Consider the following 20,694-nt stretch of genomic DNA (forward strand, 5'->3'; position numbering starts at 1 on the left):
AAAAGGTACATTATGCTCAGAGAATTTTTTCATTGAGCCAATGAAAGGTATAAAATAATCTGCTCTACTTTGGTTATTAAATCACATGGGATGAACCTATTCTAGTTGCTGGCTTCAGGTTTCTAGCTCAGTTTTGAAGAACGGTTCACTAATAAAAATGATGACAATGTTCATTATTGTATAAACATTCAGTGCTCACACCATAAATTTCTTCCTCTAGCCATTAAGCCCGTATTAAATCAGGTTGTCTCTGCAGAGCTTGCACTGTGAGCACCTCTCGCTGTGCTCAGGGAAGGCCAGCCACGTAGGAAAGCAACTGGCTGGGGACAGCTTAGCTGCTTGGAAGCCAAATCACATAGTACTGAGAAAATTAAAATGTTAGCTGCCTCATCCAAGGCTGGGCCTTTCCTGCCACCCAGCTCTGTGGATAGCTGCCCAGGGAGCAGGCTCTGGCTGCGCTTTCACAGTTTAACATTCACGAGCCAATGTGGTTTGAGGTGGGTTTGCTAACCCTGGTGTGATCTTTGGCGATGCTGCCTGGCCCCACACTTCCCAAGATGTCATAGGGACTCATAGGCCTGCAGGGACAATCTCTTCTTCCATGGGTTTCACACTGTGAGACAGGGAGACAGTCTCAAAACTAGATCATCAATAAACACGGAAATACAGAACAAACTGAGCAGACACCAGCAGCAGATGCAGGTTCATAGACGTCTGCTTATTACCAAACCTCACTCCAGCTGAGACTTAAATAGCCTCCTTTATGCAAAATGGGAGAGGGAGCGAGATGGAAGGAAACTGGCAATTACACAATTTTATTTCCCTCCTAGCCCATTCGCTTTTCATCAGGTGGCTCTGTGCTCACATACGAAAGGCGCTTGTGAGCGCTAAGTTAAGCACAAAGCCAGCTTGATACTTTCCTTTCACTGGGAGGAAGTCTCCGTGGGCTGTTCTGCATGCAGTGGAAAAGCACAGTGCACACATTATTTTATATTACTCTGAAAGCACCAGGAGTGCCTGAGAAACAGGGACTTCCAGGCTGCAGCATCCTCTTTTCCACCTCTCCCAAACTCCATGGCACTCATAAACACATGCCAAGATCTAAGTTTAACCCCACGCCAGGATTTATCTGTACAGATCCATCTGGAGTCTTCTTCCTCCTCACCTTTTAAAAAAAACTTTTCCCTTCTAAAACCCTCATCCAGACTCTAGAGGGCTGATGGGTGAAGAACCCCCAGCTCACAGTGCTGGATGACATACTTGGCTGCAATCAGGCTGCTCACCTTGCTGGTATCTTTGAAGAATATTATCTCCAACAGGGAAAAAAGTTAACATCCATTTCACTGGAGAGAGATCTGGAAGTCTGACTATTCCCTTACGGATAAGCGTTAAAGAATTTATTAGTGATGAAACCAATATGTTTCTTCAGAAACTTAATAGGGTTCCATAAAAATTACTTCAATAACTTTTAAAATTTAATGGCAAACGAGAACCTTTCCACAGGCTTTTTGAACTGTCCGACAGGATCCCAGAGCAGGGATTTAACTCTGCAATAAATTCTGCAGGATGGTTAAAAAAAAACTAGAGAGATTTTAATTTCCTATTACCTCCTGTAAGACTTTGCCATCAATTTAAAGCAAATAAATGAACCAAAAGCACTGCAGTCACTTTTCTGTCCCAGCGATTTACAAGAAAATATTTACTGTTTGGGAAGAAACCCAACAAACTAGAACAAGTATCCTTTTCAGAAACACGGACACGCAAACACAAACACTGTGCCAAGTCCTGCTCTCTTATACATAAATCCAGCGAAGTCAATGGAGTCAGTATGGCTTTACCTGGCTGAACTGAGCCCGAGAGCCGGGGCCGAGCACAGAGCAGCAGAGATGGAAGGAAAGCTTCATGCTGCGAGTCCCCAGGCAGCCCGGCAGCAACATTAACAGGCTCCACGGGGAACTGTGTTCAGCCCTTGTTAGCAGGAAGGATGGTCAGTGAAGCACAGAGGTGAGAGCAGTGGCGAGCACATGCATGCTTGGCTTGAGCAGTTACTAAAGGAGAAAATGACAGGAACCCTGTGGGCTGAAAGCAAGCCCCAACCCTGGCCTCCCTCCTCCCCTCCCATGGGACAGGACCAGAGAGCTACATCACTCACAGCAGTGATTTCAAATGGAGCTAATATATTAAAGCAAAAAAACAGCATGAACTACTACTGCTTGCCATAGAGGCTGACCGGGACAGCAGGGTCCTGCTCATCAGCCACATCCCTATCCCAGGAGGAAGAAGTCCTCAGTCTATGTGGGGACAGTGAGAGGAGAGGAAGAAGCAGTGAGATGCTGACAGCATCCTCTTTTCCTGAAGTCTCCACTGCTGGATGCTGGGGCCTCGCTAGGACTTACAGACCCTGCCAGCACTGCACACAAAAGAGTAACCAGATCCATTTACAATTCAACAGCACGCCCTGGTCCCATTGATCACTCCCATTGATTGCCCAGAAGGAAACACAAGCCAGCGTGGGGTCAGATCCAGCTTTCCCCAGCACCAGCCTCCTTACCCCCCACTGCCTTGTCAAATTACTTGCTGACCGTCAGGCTGCCCTGTTCTATGCCGGTGACCTGCATGGAGCGTGGGGTTACCATGTCCCCAGGAGTTCCTAATGGGCTATTACACAGCACAGGATAGCTGCCCGTCGGTAACCTGTCAACAGCTTCACTGAGACACAAACAGAGAGAGCGGAGTGGACAGTGGCACGGAAAGGAGCATCAGAGAGCTTAAAAACCCACCAGTGAACGCACAGTGCACACCTCCAGCACAGGCCATGGGGGGCTGCACATGAGGAGGACTCTACTTTGTGAGCAGCAAGCCTGATTTAAATGGGGACATGGTGGTCACAGCATGCTCAGACCTGTAGAAGTCCAGACACCTCCCCAGCATTAGTTCACATGAAGAGCGGATCAGGTTTATACCCAGCATTTAATTTTCTAAGAAACTGGAAAATCTTACATGAATAAAACATGTCTCTGAGGGATTTTAAAAGCAGAACTGAGAAGACCTGATAGCTTTGTGGGGGTTGCGAGTGCTGCTGTTAACATCAGCACCCAACAGCATCCTTCTGGTGCTGAGATAGAACCTGTACTGACATCCTGCAATCAGGGACAGCAGCTGGAAACAGCACTAAGGCTTGGCTTTTGCTGCTCAGGAAGACAGATAAGCAAACTATAAACAAGGAGTAAAAAGATGGTATCTTTCAAATATCCTTTAAAAGTCCAGGCAATGTAAACTACTACATGCATTTGGAAGGAATTTCCTTTTTTTCTTGATTTACCATTTGATGGTCCTTTTATCTACTTTCACATGAACCAAGAAAAGCTAGAATGTGCCTCCTCCATCAATACAAGTTTATGCTGGCTTTTAGGGTTTATTTTAAATAAAAAGTATAATTAAAGAAAATAAACCACCCACTTCATAACATTTATACAGCGAAGACTTTCTTTATTTTATTTACGTTTTGGTGGGCAAGGCACAGCATGCAGTTAGCTTGCCGTGACACTTAACAAAGCCGCATTTGAAATTGAAAATCTTGAAGGAAATGAACAAATTCTGCGGAGGAAAGGCAGCCGAGCAAAGAGACTTCTTACGTTACCCTAGGTAATTGTGCATATATATGTTTCTGCGTGCCTCCCTACTCCAAAAGCATAGCCAGAACTTGGATGCTTTAAATCAAAAAAGCAATCTCAGTCTGTAATTCTCAACTAAATAATTAAACACATTTTATCTCCTACAGTATTGCTTCTATTCATTTTAATCCCACTGACAGGAATGCAGCAACATACCCCACATCCTTAAAATAACAAAACAAACACAAGATACCAACCAGAAGGCCTGGAAATGTTTATAATTCAACTTTTCAACTCTCTTGGCTGCAGCCTGAAGCTACAAAGAAAGCTCTATGCTGGCTCATTTGGAGGAGACAAACCCGGAGATAGCTGTGCAAACCGCTCAGCAAATGGTGCAAGAAATCCTGCCCACTTGAAGAAGGCAGCTCTCACTCTGGGAGCCATACAGCTCTGTGCTGCAATTAATGAGCTATCCACTTCTGCAGCCTGAGTTTTACACAGTTCACCGGACAGTGTGGTTAAGGTGAATGGTCTCTTCTACCTGTCCATCATATTTTCACAGACAGCTGCTATGGATAGGGAACTACTAATAAATACATGTAACATAGCTAATGGGAGACAGAGTACACTGCCATTCCCTAAAGAAAGGCTGAGAGCTTTCCAGAGCCTGCAAAATCAGAAACTGCAAGAAGACTGCGAGACTGCATCGAGTGCACTATTTTTGTGTTGGGCTTTGTTTTGAAATGCGGCTAACTGGCTGTGACTTGGGTGATTATCTCAGTTACCCACACTGTTTGGAAATCAAAGTCCTCCTCCTTCTCAGGCCGCTCTGTAATTCCATATCTGCATATGCAAGAAAGCCAATGTTCTCATCCAGGGTGACAAAATAGAACTTTTCAAAACGAGGGTGCCAGGATGGGTGCACATGCTGGATTTAGCGGTGGTTCAGGGTATCAAGTACTGCCAACTCCCCAAGCACTTACAAATCACAAACCATCTTTAAAAGGTTAAAAACAAAGTATCTGGGCTTCTTTTTGACTGCCTCTGGCTTTGAAGCACAGAAGAATCAGAGTTCCAGGTTCTTCTCTGTAGCCAGGAAGACTAAAGTCTTGTGTAAAAAATGAAACTAAAGCACAGATTTTTGTGCAATCCTCCAAGGGCCTGGGTTTCATGAAAACACAGAACATTGTAAAGTTGTGATAAAATCACAAGAGATGCAACACGGGGAGTAGAGCAGCTGCAGAGCATCCTCAGCACTGTGTAAATCATAACAAAGTGGTTGCTATCTAAATAAATGTATTACTTATTTTATTTATTATTACAGATGCTGCTGCGGAAGATTTTGCGTGCCTGTAATTATGGTGGACTTGTGTCCAAAGATTCAGCTGTAAATTATCATCCCCTCAAGGTCACTGACTGTGCAGGTAATCACAGAAAAGATGGTGACCTCACTGAAATGTAACCAACACCTGGGGATAAAACAGATCAGGAGACAGGATGCACCACTGTGTTTCCTGCACCTCAGATCCCGCTGTGGACCCACACAAGAAAACTCAGCAAATTTATGGTATCTCTGCTGACCTCCATTCATGTAAAACACAGCTAATTGCCTGACTGGGTGCTGTGGGACTTGTTTGTCTGTCTAAGCAGACCTTCTTGTGATGGAAAGCCCTACATCCTGCATGCTAAGGTGGAGGCCCTGAAGGAGAGGTGGACTTGATTACAGGAGATGCTATCTCAGCCCAGACAGGGAGCCTCTGACCCTGACAACTGCAGAGAGGGCCAGGGGAACAGACCAAAGCACGTGAGCAGCACAGCGAGCACAGGAGACACAGGGCTCTTGATTCCCCTGTCAGTGCTGAGCAACCATTAAGCCGTGCTGCTGCTGCAAACCTGTGCCAAGCACGTTACTTGGCGTTCAGCTGCATTCAGGTTGTTTTCTGCTTCACCAGGCACTCAGAGGTTCCTCCTGGAGAGCTCACTTGCTGCCCTCCCATCCTGCTCCTGCCCTGCTGCCCCTCTTTTCCCCTCTCACCCCATCTCACAGTAATAACCATCAGTTTTTAACAGCACGTCCTACACTGGAGGTTTTGTAGTTTCAGCTTTTAAAATGATTTAGTGTGACGGTTTGGTGCTGAATTAAAAAAAAAAAAAAAAAAAAAAAAAAAGAAAAAGGAAGAGAAGAAACAGAGAGAAAAAGGAGAGACAGTCCCCTTAAGGCAACAACATTATGAAGCAGTGATCTCAGAGGAACAAGGGTTCTTCTCTGGTTCAGATGTGCTTGTCAGAGCTCAGCGTCGTCTCTGAACAAGAAATCTCCCTTGCTGGCTCAAGGCATGGTTTTGTGGTCAAGAGGACAGAAAATAAAGGGAGGGAACTTCAAAGAACCATAAGCTGCATTAGCCCGCTGGGGCGGGTGGCTGCGGCACATCCCATGGCTGACAATTACGACCTGCATGCCGAGAGAGCTTGCCTCCCTCTTGTCAGAGGGATAAGACACAGGCTGTGAGCTTTAGAGCTTTGAGGATGTGTACAGTTCATGATGAAAGATAGCACTTCAAAGCCCTCTGCCTAGAAACCAAGGGAGAAGTGAGAGCAGAGGGTAAGCAATCTTTTTTCCTGGGGGGTGCGTACGTGGGGGAAGGATAAGACTTATTTTCACTGTCATTTATTATTGCCATGAAAATGGAGCCTTGCACTGTTTATGGAATCTCTCATTAAAAGGATCTCTTGATAAATTGCTTGATAAACATTCATTAATTAAGTCTCTCAGCGCACTTGGCTGACAAGCATTAGCCTTCATTTTGCAGGAAGGGGAAATTGAGGCATGGAGCTCAGTAAGCCCCCCACCAGCCTGGAGCAGAGCTGGGTCCCAGCCAGTCGTTCCATGCCACCAGACAGATGGATTACGCTGCTCCCTCCATGTCCAGCTTGATTTTGATCCAAGGATAGGAGCCATATACTTGGCTTCAATAAACTTCAAAGCTCTTGTACTGCAAGTGCCACGCAGGGCCACAGGGCAAATGTAGCTGTGTAGTTCTGGCTCCTCCATGGGAGGCTGATGCCCTGGGGGGGGCCTTAACACCCCCACACCAATAGTCTGCTTGGGATTATGAATGGAGGAGACACCTTAGCTGCTGCCCAGCCTCTACTTACTTCCTGATCAATGTTAAAGCCATTTGGGAGACATATACTGTAAGACAGTCATTTCACCCTAACCTCGCCAGTGGCCATAGGTTCAAACACTGGCAACTCAGCAGGTCTCCTGGGTTACAGCTGCAAGGTTACTGTAGTAGCAGACACCACATCTCTCACTTTCCCTGGCATACAGCAGGGCTGGAACAAGGACAGGTGGGAGACAACTCAACCGCCTTCAGCCAGACCTGTTAGGGAAGCCCACTGCAGGAGGGAGCCAGCAGCAATAATGCATCACTCAAGTCCTTAAAACACAAACCATCCTGCCCCACACATACTTGAAAATCTCATCACGGCCAGTAGGCAGAGGTCCTCCCAGTGACACGGGGGTGAACATCCCTCTCACCTCCTCAGACCCACAACACATCTGCCCTCCTATCAATCATCGTCACTCCCCTTGCCTCATCCACCCACTGGGAGACAGAGGCACAGATTCAGCTTTCTCCTACACCTCCCCAGCCCTGGACAGCACTTGCCCTTCAGAAAAAGCAAAGGACTGGCTGGGAGATCCCTATGAGAAAGGAGCTGCATGAGAGAGCAAACAGACCTTTATTATTTGTTTATTGATTTATTCACCAGGAGGTGTAACACCCGGCCCTCGGCAGCAAATGCCCTTGTAACTCTGTGCTGCAGTGACAAGTTGGCTCAACAAATGCTTTTCTTCGCCAGAAAACAAAGACCTGTCAGCAGAGCAGATCAGGGATTCTCTGCTTTTACTTTTAATTATTATTTCCTTACACAGAGGATTTAATCTCTTCTTCTCCTGGAAGCTCAAAGTGCTCCATTCAGCCTGTTTCACAGCTGTGACTACCGAGGTCACCCCGGGTCAGGACACCTCTCTGTGTCACATAATAGCAAGTGGTCCCTGAAGTGGACATCTACGTCGTGCATCTGTTGTTGCAGACGAACTGATGTCAAAAGGAGGAGCACCACCACTGCCACAGCCCCGGCAGCAAGGGGGCAAAAATAAAGGTTACCCACAGAGCCCCAGACAAAGGATGCTGCTCCCCAGGCCTTTTGTGGAGCTGTGAAATACGGTCAAAGGTCATGTTTTACAGCTGTTCCAGCCTCAAATAAGCAAAACCCATCTATCTTAATACTTAATTGCATTGCTAAGCTGCTGATAAACTAGGACAGCATAAAACAAATACATGGGGCTAAATGCATCCCCAGGGAAAGTTTGTGGGAACAGGGGGAGTTGCACCAGACAATGAATCCACTTCACTGTGTTTTAAAAGCCTCGCTACCTTCAACAAAAGCTGTAGCATGGGTGCTGCAGATCGCTAGTTCATATCTCTCCAAAAAGGCCGCAAGTGTTTACAAAAGAAGGGCACAGTGCAAATGCCCACGGGAGAAGATGAGCACGTGCCGCACCACGCGTGTGCCCATCGGAAACCGTGCTGAGCTAATCCCCTCCCCAGGCAGCCACCGGGGCTCCAGCCCTTCAGAACACGGCCTTAAATCAACGCTCTTATCTCACAAAAGGAATTTAAGCACAACACTTTGAAAGTCACTTTCTCTTGGCCATATGGCATCACTGAGCCTGGTCGTGTCGGAGCGGCCTTCATTTGCATGTGCGAGAGACAAATCTGACTCTCGTGTTGAGGGAGTGGTAACAGGGCAAGGGGTAGAATTTAGCAACTGTTTGGGTTTCTGCACAAAATCTCATCAAAGCAAATTTCTCCCACCTCTCAAGCCAAGGGTCAAATGCTGATGTAGCCCAAGCAGAGCTTGCCCTCAGCTGCAGCCCATGCTGACCAGCCAGGCTCCACCAGCACGGGGCCACAGTGAAAGAAAAGTCCGAGACAAAAATCATGATCTGAACAATGTCTACACCCCCAGTACACCGAACAGGAATATGCTTAAACTACAGGGATATAAACAGCAGCGAACACAAACTTCAAGACAGCAAATTCACAGGCATTCACACATTTAACTTCCTGATAGGGAGGTATTTTGAAAACTCATGTTGCTGAGCTGCGCCATGATACGAAGGGGTGGGGGATCTCAGGCTTCAGCACAAGGAGGAGCCAACAAAGCTGCTAACGCTTCAGCATAAGCCTCTCCGGCAGATCTCTGTGCCGTGCATTTATGCAGGATGGCAAGATTTGTGTTTTGCTGAGGCATTGCCGTATGGGCAATCTGGTTTGCCTTATCAGTGAGCCAAGGCTGAGGGAAGAGAAATGCTCTTCCCCACCATTTGTTTAAACTTCCCTCCTTCCCCCAGATAAAGCTGCATACTTTCATGAAAATATCTGCAAATGTAATAACATAATGGGCTTGTCATCGGTTTCCACATTTGGCATTGAAAATCTGCAAAGCTTGGAAAGAAAGAGAATTCCTAATACTTACTGCTGCTATAGAGCCCAGCTATACAATGGGCCTGGATCCAGGTAATGGAGCACACAAGCGCCAAAATGCCTTTTCCATCTCCAGCACCTACTCCTACGGAACTCCAAACTAGTCCTTCCTCCGCCCTCTTGAAATAATGCAAGAAGTTTATTTCATCACTTCTTATTAATGGGCCTCATCTCTCTGCTTTGCAGTATGTGCATGTCCTTAGTACTCATTACTGCTCTGAACTGATTTTATTCTGCAGCTCAATGCTGGGAACACTGCAGAACAGCACCAGGACCTGACAATGCATTCAGAGCCACACCACCAACCTCCTCACATGATAAAGAGGAACCGTTCCCAGCACAATGCTTTCCATCATGTACCACACTTTGCCCTTTCCAAGGCTGTTCCTTCAGTATTTTTGCCCAGTGAGATTATCCCTGGGAACACATGAAACTAGAGCAGCCCTGTTTTACAGCTGTACCGAGCCCTCAAAGGAGGGCTGGGTGTATTTAGAGATCTGTCACTGCACCTCCCCAGGGGAATGGGAAATGGCACAGTCTCTTAGCAACACCCAGCACGTGTCACAGGTAACTCTCAATTAATAGGAATAGTGGGAGCTGTGAGCCGAGACCCTGCAAGGCGCCAAGCACCTTCCACCTCGCTGTGGAGAACTGAGACATATAGACACAAATGCTCACTGTGCACTGGCAGCTCTGAGAAGGATGTGCAAGCCCTTGTAAAGATAATACAGATAACACTGAAATATTGATTTGTTTAAAAGAAATGAGGATTTGATTGTATTAGAGGGAAAAGCATATCCCCTACAGTAAAGGCTGACTTCTCCTTTGTCAGTAATCCTTCTCTTGAAGACATTTATTACAAATCTCACTGGCAGGGAAGAAGTCCCACCCCACACTGAGACAATGCAGCTCTAAATTTTAACTTAATCATCGCAAGGCTGTAAAGCTGATCTTTATGACAACGTGTGTGGCACAATTAAAGGCGCTGGCAAAACCGATGTCCTGCTATTCACATGATATGGATTTACAGCTCAAATCTCTTGCTCTAAGATAAGGAAAGCATTTCTCCAGATCACTTACCTTTATTTGCTGCAGGGGAGAACAGCTTCTCAGAGCCTACAGAAGCCTGAAAAAGAAAGAGAAGAAAGGGATGAGCAATACTAAAGGAGACTTTAGGAAGGCTTGCTCACAAAAACACAGCCCATAAAACAAGTCGGTTATCTGTAGACCTGCAATTACACATTGCACCTGGAGGGTGCAATGTTGTGCCATTAAAGAATAAGCATGCATCCTAAGATGAAAGCAAAGCAGATACAAGTACTGTCCTGATCTCACCCAACTATATCCTCCTGTCTCGTTTATTTAGGCAGCCATGCAGTGCACAGCTATTTTATCCATGATTCCTCTTATAAAAACAAAACTAGTGAAACTGCTATCAAGCTGAGGAGAAAAACAAACCAAAAAACAACAACAAAAACCATTTCAAAGCCTCTCTCATTGAAAATAAGCTCTTTTCTTGCTGAACATGCAAAATTTAATTTGTGTATTGGGAACACAAGTTGCAACTGAACACATTCGTATGAAAGAGGGTGTTATTTAACATTATGCCAAATGATAGGTACGTGCTGCTATGCACTTAGTTGAGTATGAAATAGAATGACTTCCTCTTGGAAGAAGCCCATCTCCTTGCAAACTGGGTTGCACCATGCTGTTTGAACTCCACAGCAGTGTATTTGTGCTCCTCACAGCTCTGGGAAATAGTTAAAGAAATCCAATTAACCTGAACCTTGTAAACAGCTTCGTGATAATCAGGGTCACTGGGTTACAGACAAGACGATAACGACAGACAGGGAAAAAAGTCCATTCATCCTAAATAAAGCTTTTACGAGTTAATTTGATGGCTTCCTCCCCCTCCTCCCCCGATATGAAACAGTCAACGTATTTTGGCATGAGCTTTTCCTCCTCACTATCTGATAAAACAGCAAGTAGCCTCTCCGGAATCAAAGCTGGTCTGAGAGCAAAGAGCATGATCAACATTACCACCATCCACAAGATAGCTGAAAATATTGGCACTGCTGCACGAATAAAATGGGGTGAAGTACAGAGCTGAAGAGCAAAAGATACTGAAAGTGAAAAAGTCTTTCTCCCCTGGCTCTGCTTTAAAAACAATGAATTAATTCAACACATGGCTGAACGAAGTTGATTTTCTTTTTGATTTTACCGATTTTATTCTAAGGTGCCTTGGGAGATTTGCATGAAAAAGAGCACTATGAATTGCATCACACTGTTATAGATTTTAAATGACGACTCAGAAGGAAAAAACCAAACAGTAAAATGCAAGATCTGCATGAGATATAGTAAGGAGCAAAAAAGAGCGATTTATTAATGTTACTTCTAAGGAAAGTGGCACTGCAAGCGCTGAATGCCTTACTAAACACAAATGCATAAAAAAGAGGGAAAACAACATGAAAAATAGGTTAAGGTTGAGACACATAAAGAAATTCTGAATCATGTCCACGATAAAGCTGCATGTGTAGCTGTGGCATGTATGATCGTTACACAGCTCAGCAAAAGGATCCTGAAATTACCTGCACGATCCCTTCACTGCATGGATTAAAGAGAGGAAGAATCAGGATTAAACAAGGCTTTGCCTAGGCTGGTTTGCAAAGAAAGTGTAACAGCATCACACAGCAGCAACAACAGTGGTACATAAAACATTTGACAGCCAACTCTGAATTTACAACCCATTGTTAAGAGATTTTTCACTTATAATCACCACAAAGTCATCACGGATGCAGAATGCATCTGCAGGCTCCAGGAACTCACCCGTACTAACAGCCCACACAAAGGCAGGACCTAGGCTCAGAGCACTCCATAAGCACTAGGACATGTGGCAGGTGGATAAATAAGATTCCCCCATTTTACAGGCAATGAAACTCTGGCATGGCTTGCACTAAAGCCCAAGCAGTAAATCGGCAGCTGAGGCACAAATCCTAAGCACCAGGTGTGTAGCCCATGAGAGGAGCCTGCTCTCTGGCAGCAGGACCCACTGGGAGAAGCTCTGTATGTTGCCTGGTCTGGAAAGTTGGGTCCTGCCCACAGGGCTTTATGGCAACCACCACCTTCTGTGTAATTCAGCACCAAAGATCCAATACAGACTGGCACTGTTTAATCATGAGCTAAAGGTCTCAGTGTTACAGGTCCAGACTACATAAAAACAATGTTTAAGGAAGTCAAGCAAGAAAACACACTTTTAAGAGAAAGTAAAACACACACGGATTATTGCTCAGTCTTCTGATATCACTACGTGGCACCGCCTTCAACAATCAGTCAACATTTGTAGAGCAGCGTTTTCAACATCACAGCCACAGTTTACAGACACAAACCTTCACACCTAGAGTTTACAGCAACTTTTGCTCTCACTTCTGGTGATTCCTAGCTCCAGATCTGAGCAGTTTTTGGCATGAGCACTGTTCTGAAACAGTGAATGCCTGTTATTAGGATATTCTGTGAGCTGCTGTAAAGGGAGAGGGAAGCTGGGGGAGGAAGAGCCTGAATACATAATTCAATTCCATCAGCCACCCTTTAAAGGAAGCGTACAATAAAACCTATGTGTTTGAGGGAGCCCACTAATGAGTGCAAAAATCCAGCAAACCAACGCATCTGCTAAAACAAGTCTCCTCCCAATTTTTCTGCTGTTTCAAGCAAATCATTTGCATATGTTTAAGAAGGGATTAAAAAAAAGGAATCTTCCCTTGTGAGCAAACCCAGGCGTTTGGAGTCCTTTATGTGCAGGGTTCAAGTCATCCCAGGAAATCACACTTTTGATTACAAAATGAAACGAGGAATTTCCCTTTCCCCTCCCTCTCACTGCCTCCTGCCTGTTTCCATCTGAAGGACCACCTCACGGATGAGGGCAGCTGGAGCAGCTCTGTGTACCCCTTAAGTCTTCCACTGCTCCCCCAATTCCTTTTTGTTGCTGCATAAGGCAGAGAGGCATCCCCAGCATGAAACTCGGACAAAAGCCACCTCCAGCCTTCCTTTTACTGGTGCTGCTCATCTCCCTCCCCATGGAGTACCACCACAGAGCCCAAGGCAGACCCGTGTTCATAAAGCTGCCGCTTGCAAAGTCCCACCCCCAGTAACGACCACTGCATTTTAAACATATCTAACATCTGTCCCCAAAGTGAAACACACACAAATAATTTCAGAGAGCAGCAGATTCTGAGGCAGACTCATGTTACTGAAAGTTTTAAGACCCAGCACGCTGTTGACACACTAAGATCTGCACCAAGCCTTGCAGGTCCCCATTTGTGGTTTATTCAACAAAGTGAGCAAGTCTCTGTCCCATTTTGATTTTCTTTCTTTTCTACACCAGATGTAAAAGGCAAAATGTCTCCACCCAGTTCTGCGACGGTTTGAAACCAGGCTGAATACACTGCAGAGAAAACACATTTCTACCCTTTACTGCTTTGTGCAGAGCAGGAGCAGTGGGTGCTCCAGTCCCTCATCCCTCCTCCCCTTGATCACATACAAACACTGACTCAATTTTCATCACTATAAGCTTATCAAAGGCAGGTTTTTCCTCAAAATACAAGGTGGCAACCACAAAGGATGTAGCACACCCTCTCCTCTGAAGGTGAACACTGAGGTATAATGAAGACCATGACTCATTCATCCTGGTTCCCACTAAGCCAAGGCAGCCGAAAGGTGTAAGAGCCCTTGCAGATTAATAATTTAATGATTATATATAACAGAACAACATCATCTGGCAGAGACAGCATTATAAACTATGTCAGGCCTCACAGTAATTACTTTTGTTCTTTCTTTCCTGTAGCCTATAGAATGGCTACCAGGGAATAAAACTGCTCCTTACCACCAACCACAGAGGCTCTGCAGACTTCCATGCAGTCTCCTGGAGCACCGAATGCCAGATCCAAGCCTGATACTTCAAGACACTGGAAAATTGCTAATAAGGCTGCAGTTCTGGTTCACAAGGAGCAAGGGCTTGTGGTGTTAGGGACCTGGTACATATGCTTTGTACAGGGCAAAAGCAGAGCGTTCCCCCCAAATCTGAGTCCAGTATGGCAGGCAGGAGGAAAAGGAGGCAGTAAATTACAGTTTGAATTTGATTTCTGAATAGCTGCCTATCTTCTGGACAGCCAAGAGCCAGTCTCAAGAGGGACTGTTTTGGAACTTAGCAAACACTAAAATGCTTACAAGAAAACCCTTCTCCAGGAGATTTTCTAACTAGAAGTGTCAGACAGACTTAAGAGAAACCTTCAGGATAAAGCATGGATGCTACCTGAAAATTCTGGATGAATTTTCATTCATCCCTTTGTTCCGTTTCCCGTGCTTTTACCTACCACTCTCACGCCACTCGATTGCTTCTCTAGTGGAGAATTTCACCGCATGTCAGTATTGCTTTACTAGTTTCCAGTTGATTTTATACGTCATTCACAACAGACCCCTTCAGTAATATATAACTAAAACAGGAAGGTATTGTTTGGGTTGTGATTCTTCCATAGGAAATAGAAATCGATACGTATGGAACGGCACAAGAGAAGCCTAGAAATCAAAAACACACACATACAAAAAAGAAACTGAAATTCCCCCTTAAGACCAAGAAAGTATTCAACACATTCCAGCATACAGAAGCAACCCACGGTAACACTGCCTGCATTGTGAGGGGGTGTTTCAAGTGAACCTATGGTCTTTTCAAAACTGGGATTATTTTTGGAGGGAAATCACAGCTCAATTAAAACAAAAGGCAAGTTAGACCTGTAAGTCAGCCACTTCGTGCACCACCACTGGAAAAAAGCTGGAGTAAGGAGTACATGGACTATCTTCTTGGAAAATCCAGCACTGTGGTACACAGCTGGCTGGGAAAGAGCACGACCCATCTGTGTAAGGGATTAACCAAGAGGGAAACAGGATGCACGCACACTGGACATCTACAAATCCACACTGCTTATTGTGATTACCTTCACCCAGAATTTATAGACCGGGCTTTCAAGAGGGCTCAGCACTCAGCAGCTGCCCTCGGGGCACAGACCTGATGGAGGTTTCCAGGTATGGAACATTTCCAAAAATCCATTTAGACACTTGAATGGTTGTCTATTTCAGACCAGGTTGTTCTGAAAAGTCTGGTTCCAGCTGATGGTCCAGATCCAATGCTGGCTGTTGATGTCAAATAAGAGCTAATAAGAAATAATATTCCCGAAGCAAGAATGAATGCCAGACATGTCCAGCTTTCTAGCAACAATCCTAATACTTCAGTTGTGCCTTTAGCTACACTGTAACATGTCACAGTGAAACACTCTAAACAGACAACTGCTTATTAAAATGGCAATGCCTTAAATGATCAAGATACTTCTAGTTCAATTTTGATTCAATGCCCTCTCTAGGAGGTACTGATGGCTCCTCCTTATCTTGCACGAAAGCTCAGTCTACAGAAGGTCCACTAGAAGCAAAAAGCTTTTTAGACTGTACTTTCACCCAGCAACATACTTGTTTGGGTTCACACCTCACATTCATTTAGCACATGCATATTCAGTACTGCTGTAGTCCTGGAAAGGGCCTTTCACCATGCACCCCTCTGCGTCACTTTTTCTTCCAAGAACACTTCTCTCGCTCAGCAGTTTATATAACCAGGACTATTTTTTGCAACAGCCCCTTTGAGAAGCTAGCACAAGTCTGGGAACAGAGAATTAAATTAGGCCATAGAGAGCCTAGAAGCAGAGATCACTGGTCCCAATTCACCACTGAGTTACACTGACTTTACATGCCAGCAAACGGGAAACAAGGCAAACTGGATGATGACTGGAAGGCACCGAAGGAAACGCTGTGTAGACAGTTTGACTCAGCACAGGACAATGAGGAGCCAAGCCCATTGCTCCTCTTCAAGTTTGATGTTATGGTTTTGCTTTAGACCTTCTCTTCTGGCAACACACTGATGAGCTTAAAATAACACCATTCTAAATCCAGAACATGTTTTATTGTTTTATAACCATTTTGGGATAGATCAAATTAGTTTAGATTAAACAGCAATTGTAATTCTTAAACATATGCCGCTGTGGTCTGTTGACTTATTGCATAGACGTGCCTCTCACCATGAAGAAGGCTGACCTAATGCTCCGAAAGCAGCGGGATGCCTGACCTACAGCATGTCTGCTCTCAGAGCCTCGGGGCACAGCCTTGCTAACTCCTCTTCACTCTCTTCAAAAACCATCCCTTCAGCCCCTGGAGAATGGCTATAGCCCAGAGTTCTCCCCTTCCTATCCCCTCCATTAGCCATGCTTTATGATTCATCTTCCTCTGAGCAGTTGCTGTCTCCCAAAGGAGAAGATCAAACTCCCTCTCCTTCCCAGCTCAGCTCCAATAAATAAATAAATACATGCACTGAAAAAAACCTCAGTGAAGGAGGAGAAGGGAGGAAGCTGGGGAGCTCCTGGGCCTCACCAAGGCTGGTCATAAAGCTGCAATAGGTCCCTCGGCTGTTTGCAAAGACACTGAGAAGAAAATTTCCAGCTGTCCCCTATTAAGCCCAGCCAAAACACTTGCTTAATGTTATTGTGCCTGTGTGTCCTAATTTACATTAAGGTGCACTGTGTCCTTATCTCAGTATCCTCCTCCCTCAAACCTCAGCTCCTAAACTGCTACCAAAACCTACCCCGATTTTACACTCCTGGCTATTTTCCGTATCAACCAGCACTGACTTCCCCTTTACTGCATGTCTGTGTGCTCCACATCCTGACTTATTCCCACCAAACAAGTGCCAGTTACAGTTAGCAGGAAAAAAAGGTAAAGCAGAATGTGAAGATGCTCCTGTTCTTTTTCTCACAATGCACTGTTTTTGTTTCTGCTTTCAGGGACATCACCACCAGCATAGCTTCTGGGCTGTCTGGTCTATGAATGGCATTCAGAGGATAGTCCTCTCCCTGTGTCACTGGATTAGGCTGCACCTCTCACCATACATCAGAGGCTGCAGCGTGTCTATGCTAAGGGCAGCTGACAGATGCCCCAGCCAGTGAAAAGCAATTCTCCACGATACACTTATAAAAGGGCTTTGTGCAACCTGCTGTAAGCATCTCAAACATCAGAGATATCATGCTTCTTCCTGAGAGCTGATCCCAACCCTGAACAGACAGGCTTGCCAGCCTGGACTTTCACAGTTAAAATTCTTCCATTACCCAGGCACTGACTTGGGCAACCACAGATCTGATTACTGATCGAGCTTTTTCTACACATGTAGATGAAAACCTGACTATGAGTAGTAAAGGTTGGGACCACTGTGTTACACACTGCTACAGTAGTTTGTATTACTGTCGTTACAGCTTGAAACTATCTAGCCAGACCATCTATTTGGCTGGGATACGGGTTTTTATTTGCACTAAATCAAACGGAATGGCGAGTGCTCTTTGCAGAACTACCTAAAACTTCTTATAATTCAAAGGCTGCATTGTAGGAAGAGTGATGGGGGAGAGCAGGGACTGTACTGCAAATGACAGGTGGCAGACTGTTGTTTGGTACCTACCAAATTACTCTGCTGCTCCCAGGGCTGCCTTGGCATTTCATTATCCCAACTCTCTCCTGGAAGGATGCGGACATAAATTCACACCTCATGTCCTGGTTTCCGTCAAACTGAGTAAGAGTGCAAATGCTGGCACCAACTGGGAATGCCAAGCAGGGCCTGGCATGCTAGAACAAACTCTCAGCTCTGGTCTTTGCCAGCTACCTGCATTTATCATTGTAATGGCCTGCCAGACAGGACTTGGCAACCGACAGAGGAGGGTGGGAGGAGGAGGGCCAGGCTGTGCACTGCCAAGCAATTCATTCCTGTAGCTCCTGCCATCACTGTACCAGCGGGGCAGCCTTCATTTTATTTTATCTTTTAACCAATTACGTGTCACCCAAATCCCACCTGCAGCCTTCTCCAACACAAATAGCTATAAATCACAGTTCAGAGACCAAGAGGGCTTTCGCAAGACATTTGATTTCATAAAAAGGTCACTGTCTGTCTGCGAATTGCTGCAGTTCAAAACCGCACTGAATAACAACCTGCATTGGCAGACAGGGAAGGAACCGCTTCCATGTCCTGCTGCATGTTGTCAGATAATATTAGAACAATTAGGGAGGCCAGCAATGGCAGAATCATTAGGACTGAGCCGAACCAAAGGGCTGATACAGAGTCAGTGAAATATCTCCTCCTTTCAATTTTTGATGACAACACAACTGATTCAATAAAAAAGTGAAAATTGCATGAGCACTCCAGAAACACTGACATAACCACCTTCAACAGGCAAAAGCAATATACTCCTGTCACCACTGCAGCCTGCTCCTATCCGCCTGGGTGCTTCAGAGCTTAACACCATGCTTTGCTATTTCCCAGGACACTGCAATACTCCATGGCCTCAGACCACTCAGGCTGGTCTGCTGTTCAGGGGAAATACTACCATATCCATATGGTGGAGATGCAGTGGACCTTCATGTGAACACATAGCAGAGGTTTGGGGACACTCAAAAATGGTTTGACACTGATTGTGTTCTGCACGCCCTCTGTGTCCACCCCTTTTTTGCAGCTGATGTGTCCTGCCAGACAGCCCTCTGACAGACCAGCGCCCAATTCTCTGCAGAGGATCAGGCTAAGTGAGATGCAGAGAAGACTGCACTGTCCTCCTAGCCTGGAACAGAACACGTGACACACAGACATTGCTCTGACACAAGTTCCCAGTTAGGGATGGGATCCTGGCGTGGCCCTTTCCTGGGCTGGGTGGTCAGGGAGCTTATCAGGAAGGCGGCTCCTGTCCACCGCTATGGAAACTTGCTGTATTACTCGCAGCAACCCCAAAGGAGTGCCTCTGCAGAAGGCTCTTTTGTTGTTGTTGTTTCTAATTCACTGCTCCAAAATATTTCTTGGCTGCATCCCAGGGCTGAAGCCTTATCTGCCCATCCCCCCGGCAGACACACAGCAGCTGCGGAGGCTTATCACGGCTGCCTGTCCACTGAGTTTACAAATTAACACCCTATCGAGGCTGCACGAGGGCTGATTAATCAGAGAGAGGCAGTCTGAGGGCCTTTATCACCGTGAGCGGCTGCTGGGAGAGAAGGCACAAATCTCTCCGGAGGCCGGAGATGCCTTACAAATGAAAGAGCAGGAGGCCAGAGAGGAGGAGGGCGCAGTGCTACGGGAAGCAGATATTTTAGAGATAGTGGTGGTGGAGGTAATGGAGCGGTGGGAGGGGGCGAGCTGCAGGCAAACGCCAGTACATTATGACAGCTAAAAAAAAAGATAATTAACAGCCTATTCCTCATGATTCTAGCTTTCCCTCCCCAGGCTATAATTTAGCCTATTGCTCCTTTGCTCCAGAGGACAATAAACATTTATTATGTTAAACACATAACTGTGCTGCACAAAAGCACCGTTCTTTCCCAGGTCCACTCCTTTCACAGCTGTGCAATCCAGGAGGAGGATGGGGCTTCTGAAGTGGGTTCCCCTTTCATGCAGAAAACAGCTCTGCTTGGACACAAAACACTTCCCTGGCTTCACCCAAAGCTGCAGCATGCTGGGTGAACATTTGTAATGAAACTGAAGGCAAATCCTAAGAGACCAAGAGCGCTTAGATGGGTCTGCTGGTCCACCAGCATCTGATACCCAGCGTAAGGATGCTCCTGGGTGAGAGCATCAGCACTCTGGAGCAGCTCCCACTGCAACTGCAGAGATCAGGTGGCTCAGGCAGGCTTCACCACCTCAGAAGTATCTCTTCCTTTTAATTCACAGCCCTGCTAAGAGGTTTACTGGGAAATTTCCAATTCCACCAGAATTACGTGTAGAAGAGATTCCTATTACAAGATGTGTATTACAGTTGTGTGAATCATTCTGGAGCAGCGCTGGCTCTGCCCCCTCTGAGCACTTCATCCACTGTAATAGCACAGAGATTCAGGAGATTTGCCTATGCTAGTGCACTGTGGTTCAGGCACTGCTCTTCCTTTACTTCAGTGCTAGTACCCACTGCAGCCCTCCAGCCTTGTGCTTGAGCCAGGACAATGAGAGGTAGTTACACAGACCAAGGGGTCTCACACTAAAGAGGTTTAAAAACTAATATATCTTTAAAGGAAACCAGACTGGCATCTGTTTGCATTGGTCAACATTCTTTTGTATCTTTAAGTTTTCAAGTATAATCCTTGCAATAAAAACACAGCTATCCTTTGAAGTGTAGTATATGTATCAGCTGAGATTCTCATGCAGCAACATGGCTCCAGAAGGCTGAGCTTTTAGGAATACATTAAGACATGCATAAACAATCACTGCAACCACCTCCTGCCCAGTCCTTTCTATTATCACACCAGTAAACAACCCAACAAATAACCTCTGGATAAAAACCTCATTCACTGCAGCTTTGCCACCAGCAGCGCTGGGCTTGTGCATGATGTTGGGCAACGTCCATTCCCATTCTGCCCATGGAAATTGCAGAAATCCAGAGGAGGACTGCCACAGGCTTACTGAACACCTTCAGGCTAGCTCT

The 20,694-nt window shown here is 45.7% G+C and overlaps 1 protein-coding gene across 24 annotated transcripts in view; it reads right to left on the reverse strand.

Annotated features, from left to right (window-relative positions):
* FBRSL1 (fibrosin like 1) overlaps window positions 1-20,694 on the reverse strand; it is a 533,144-nt gene that overhangs the window by 48,324 nt on the left and 464,126 nt on the right. For all 24 annotated transcript variants that reach the window (XM_057414883.1, XM_057414875.1, XM_057414894.1 and 21 more), the window contains one exon: window positions 10,250-10,295. In XM_057414883.1, coding sequence (XP_057270866.1) covers window positions 10,250-10,295 — 46 coding nt within the window. The remainder of the gene's footprint in view (window positions 1-10,249; window positions 10,296-20,694) is intronic.

This window comes from Pezoporus wallicus, unplaced genomic scaffold (genome assembly GCF_028554395.1).
Source record: "Pezoporus wallicus isolate ANWC-B61680 ecotype Strahan unplaced genomic scaffold, APGP_CSIRO_Pwel_v1 contig_8047, whole genome shotgun sequence".
NCBI lineage: Eukaryota > Metazoa > Chordata > Aves > Psittaciformes > Psittacidae > Pezoporus > Pezoporus wallicus.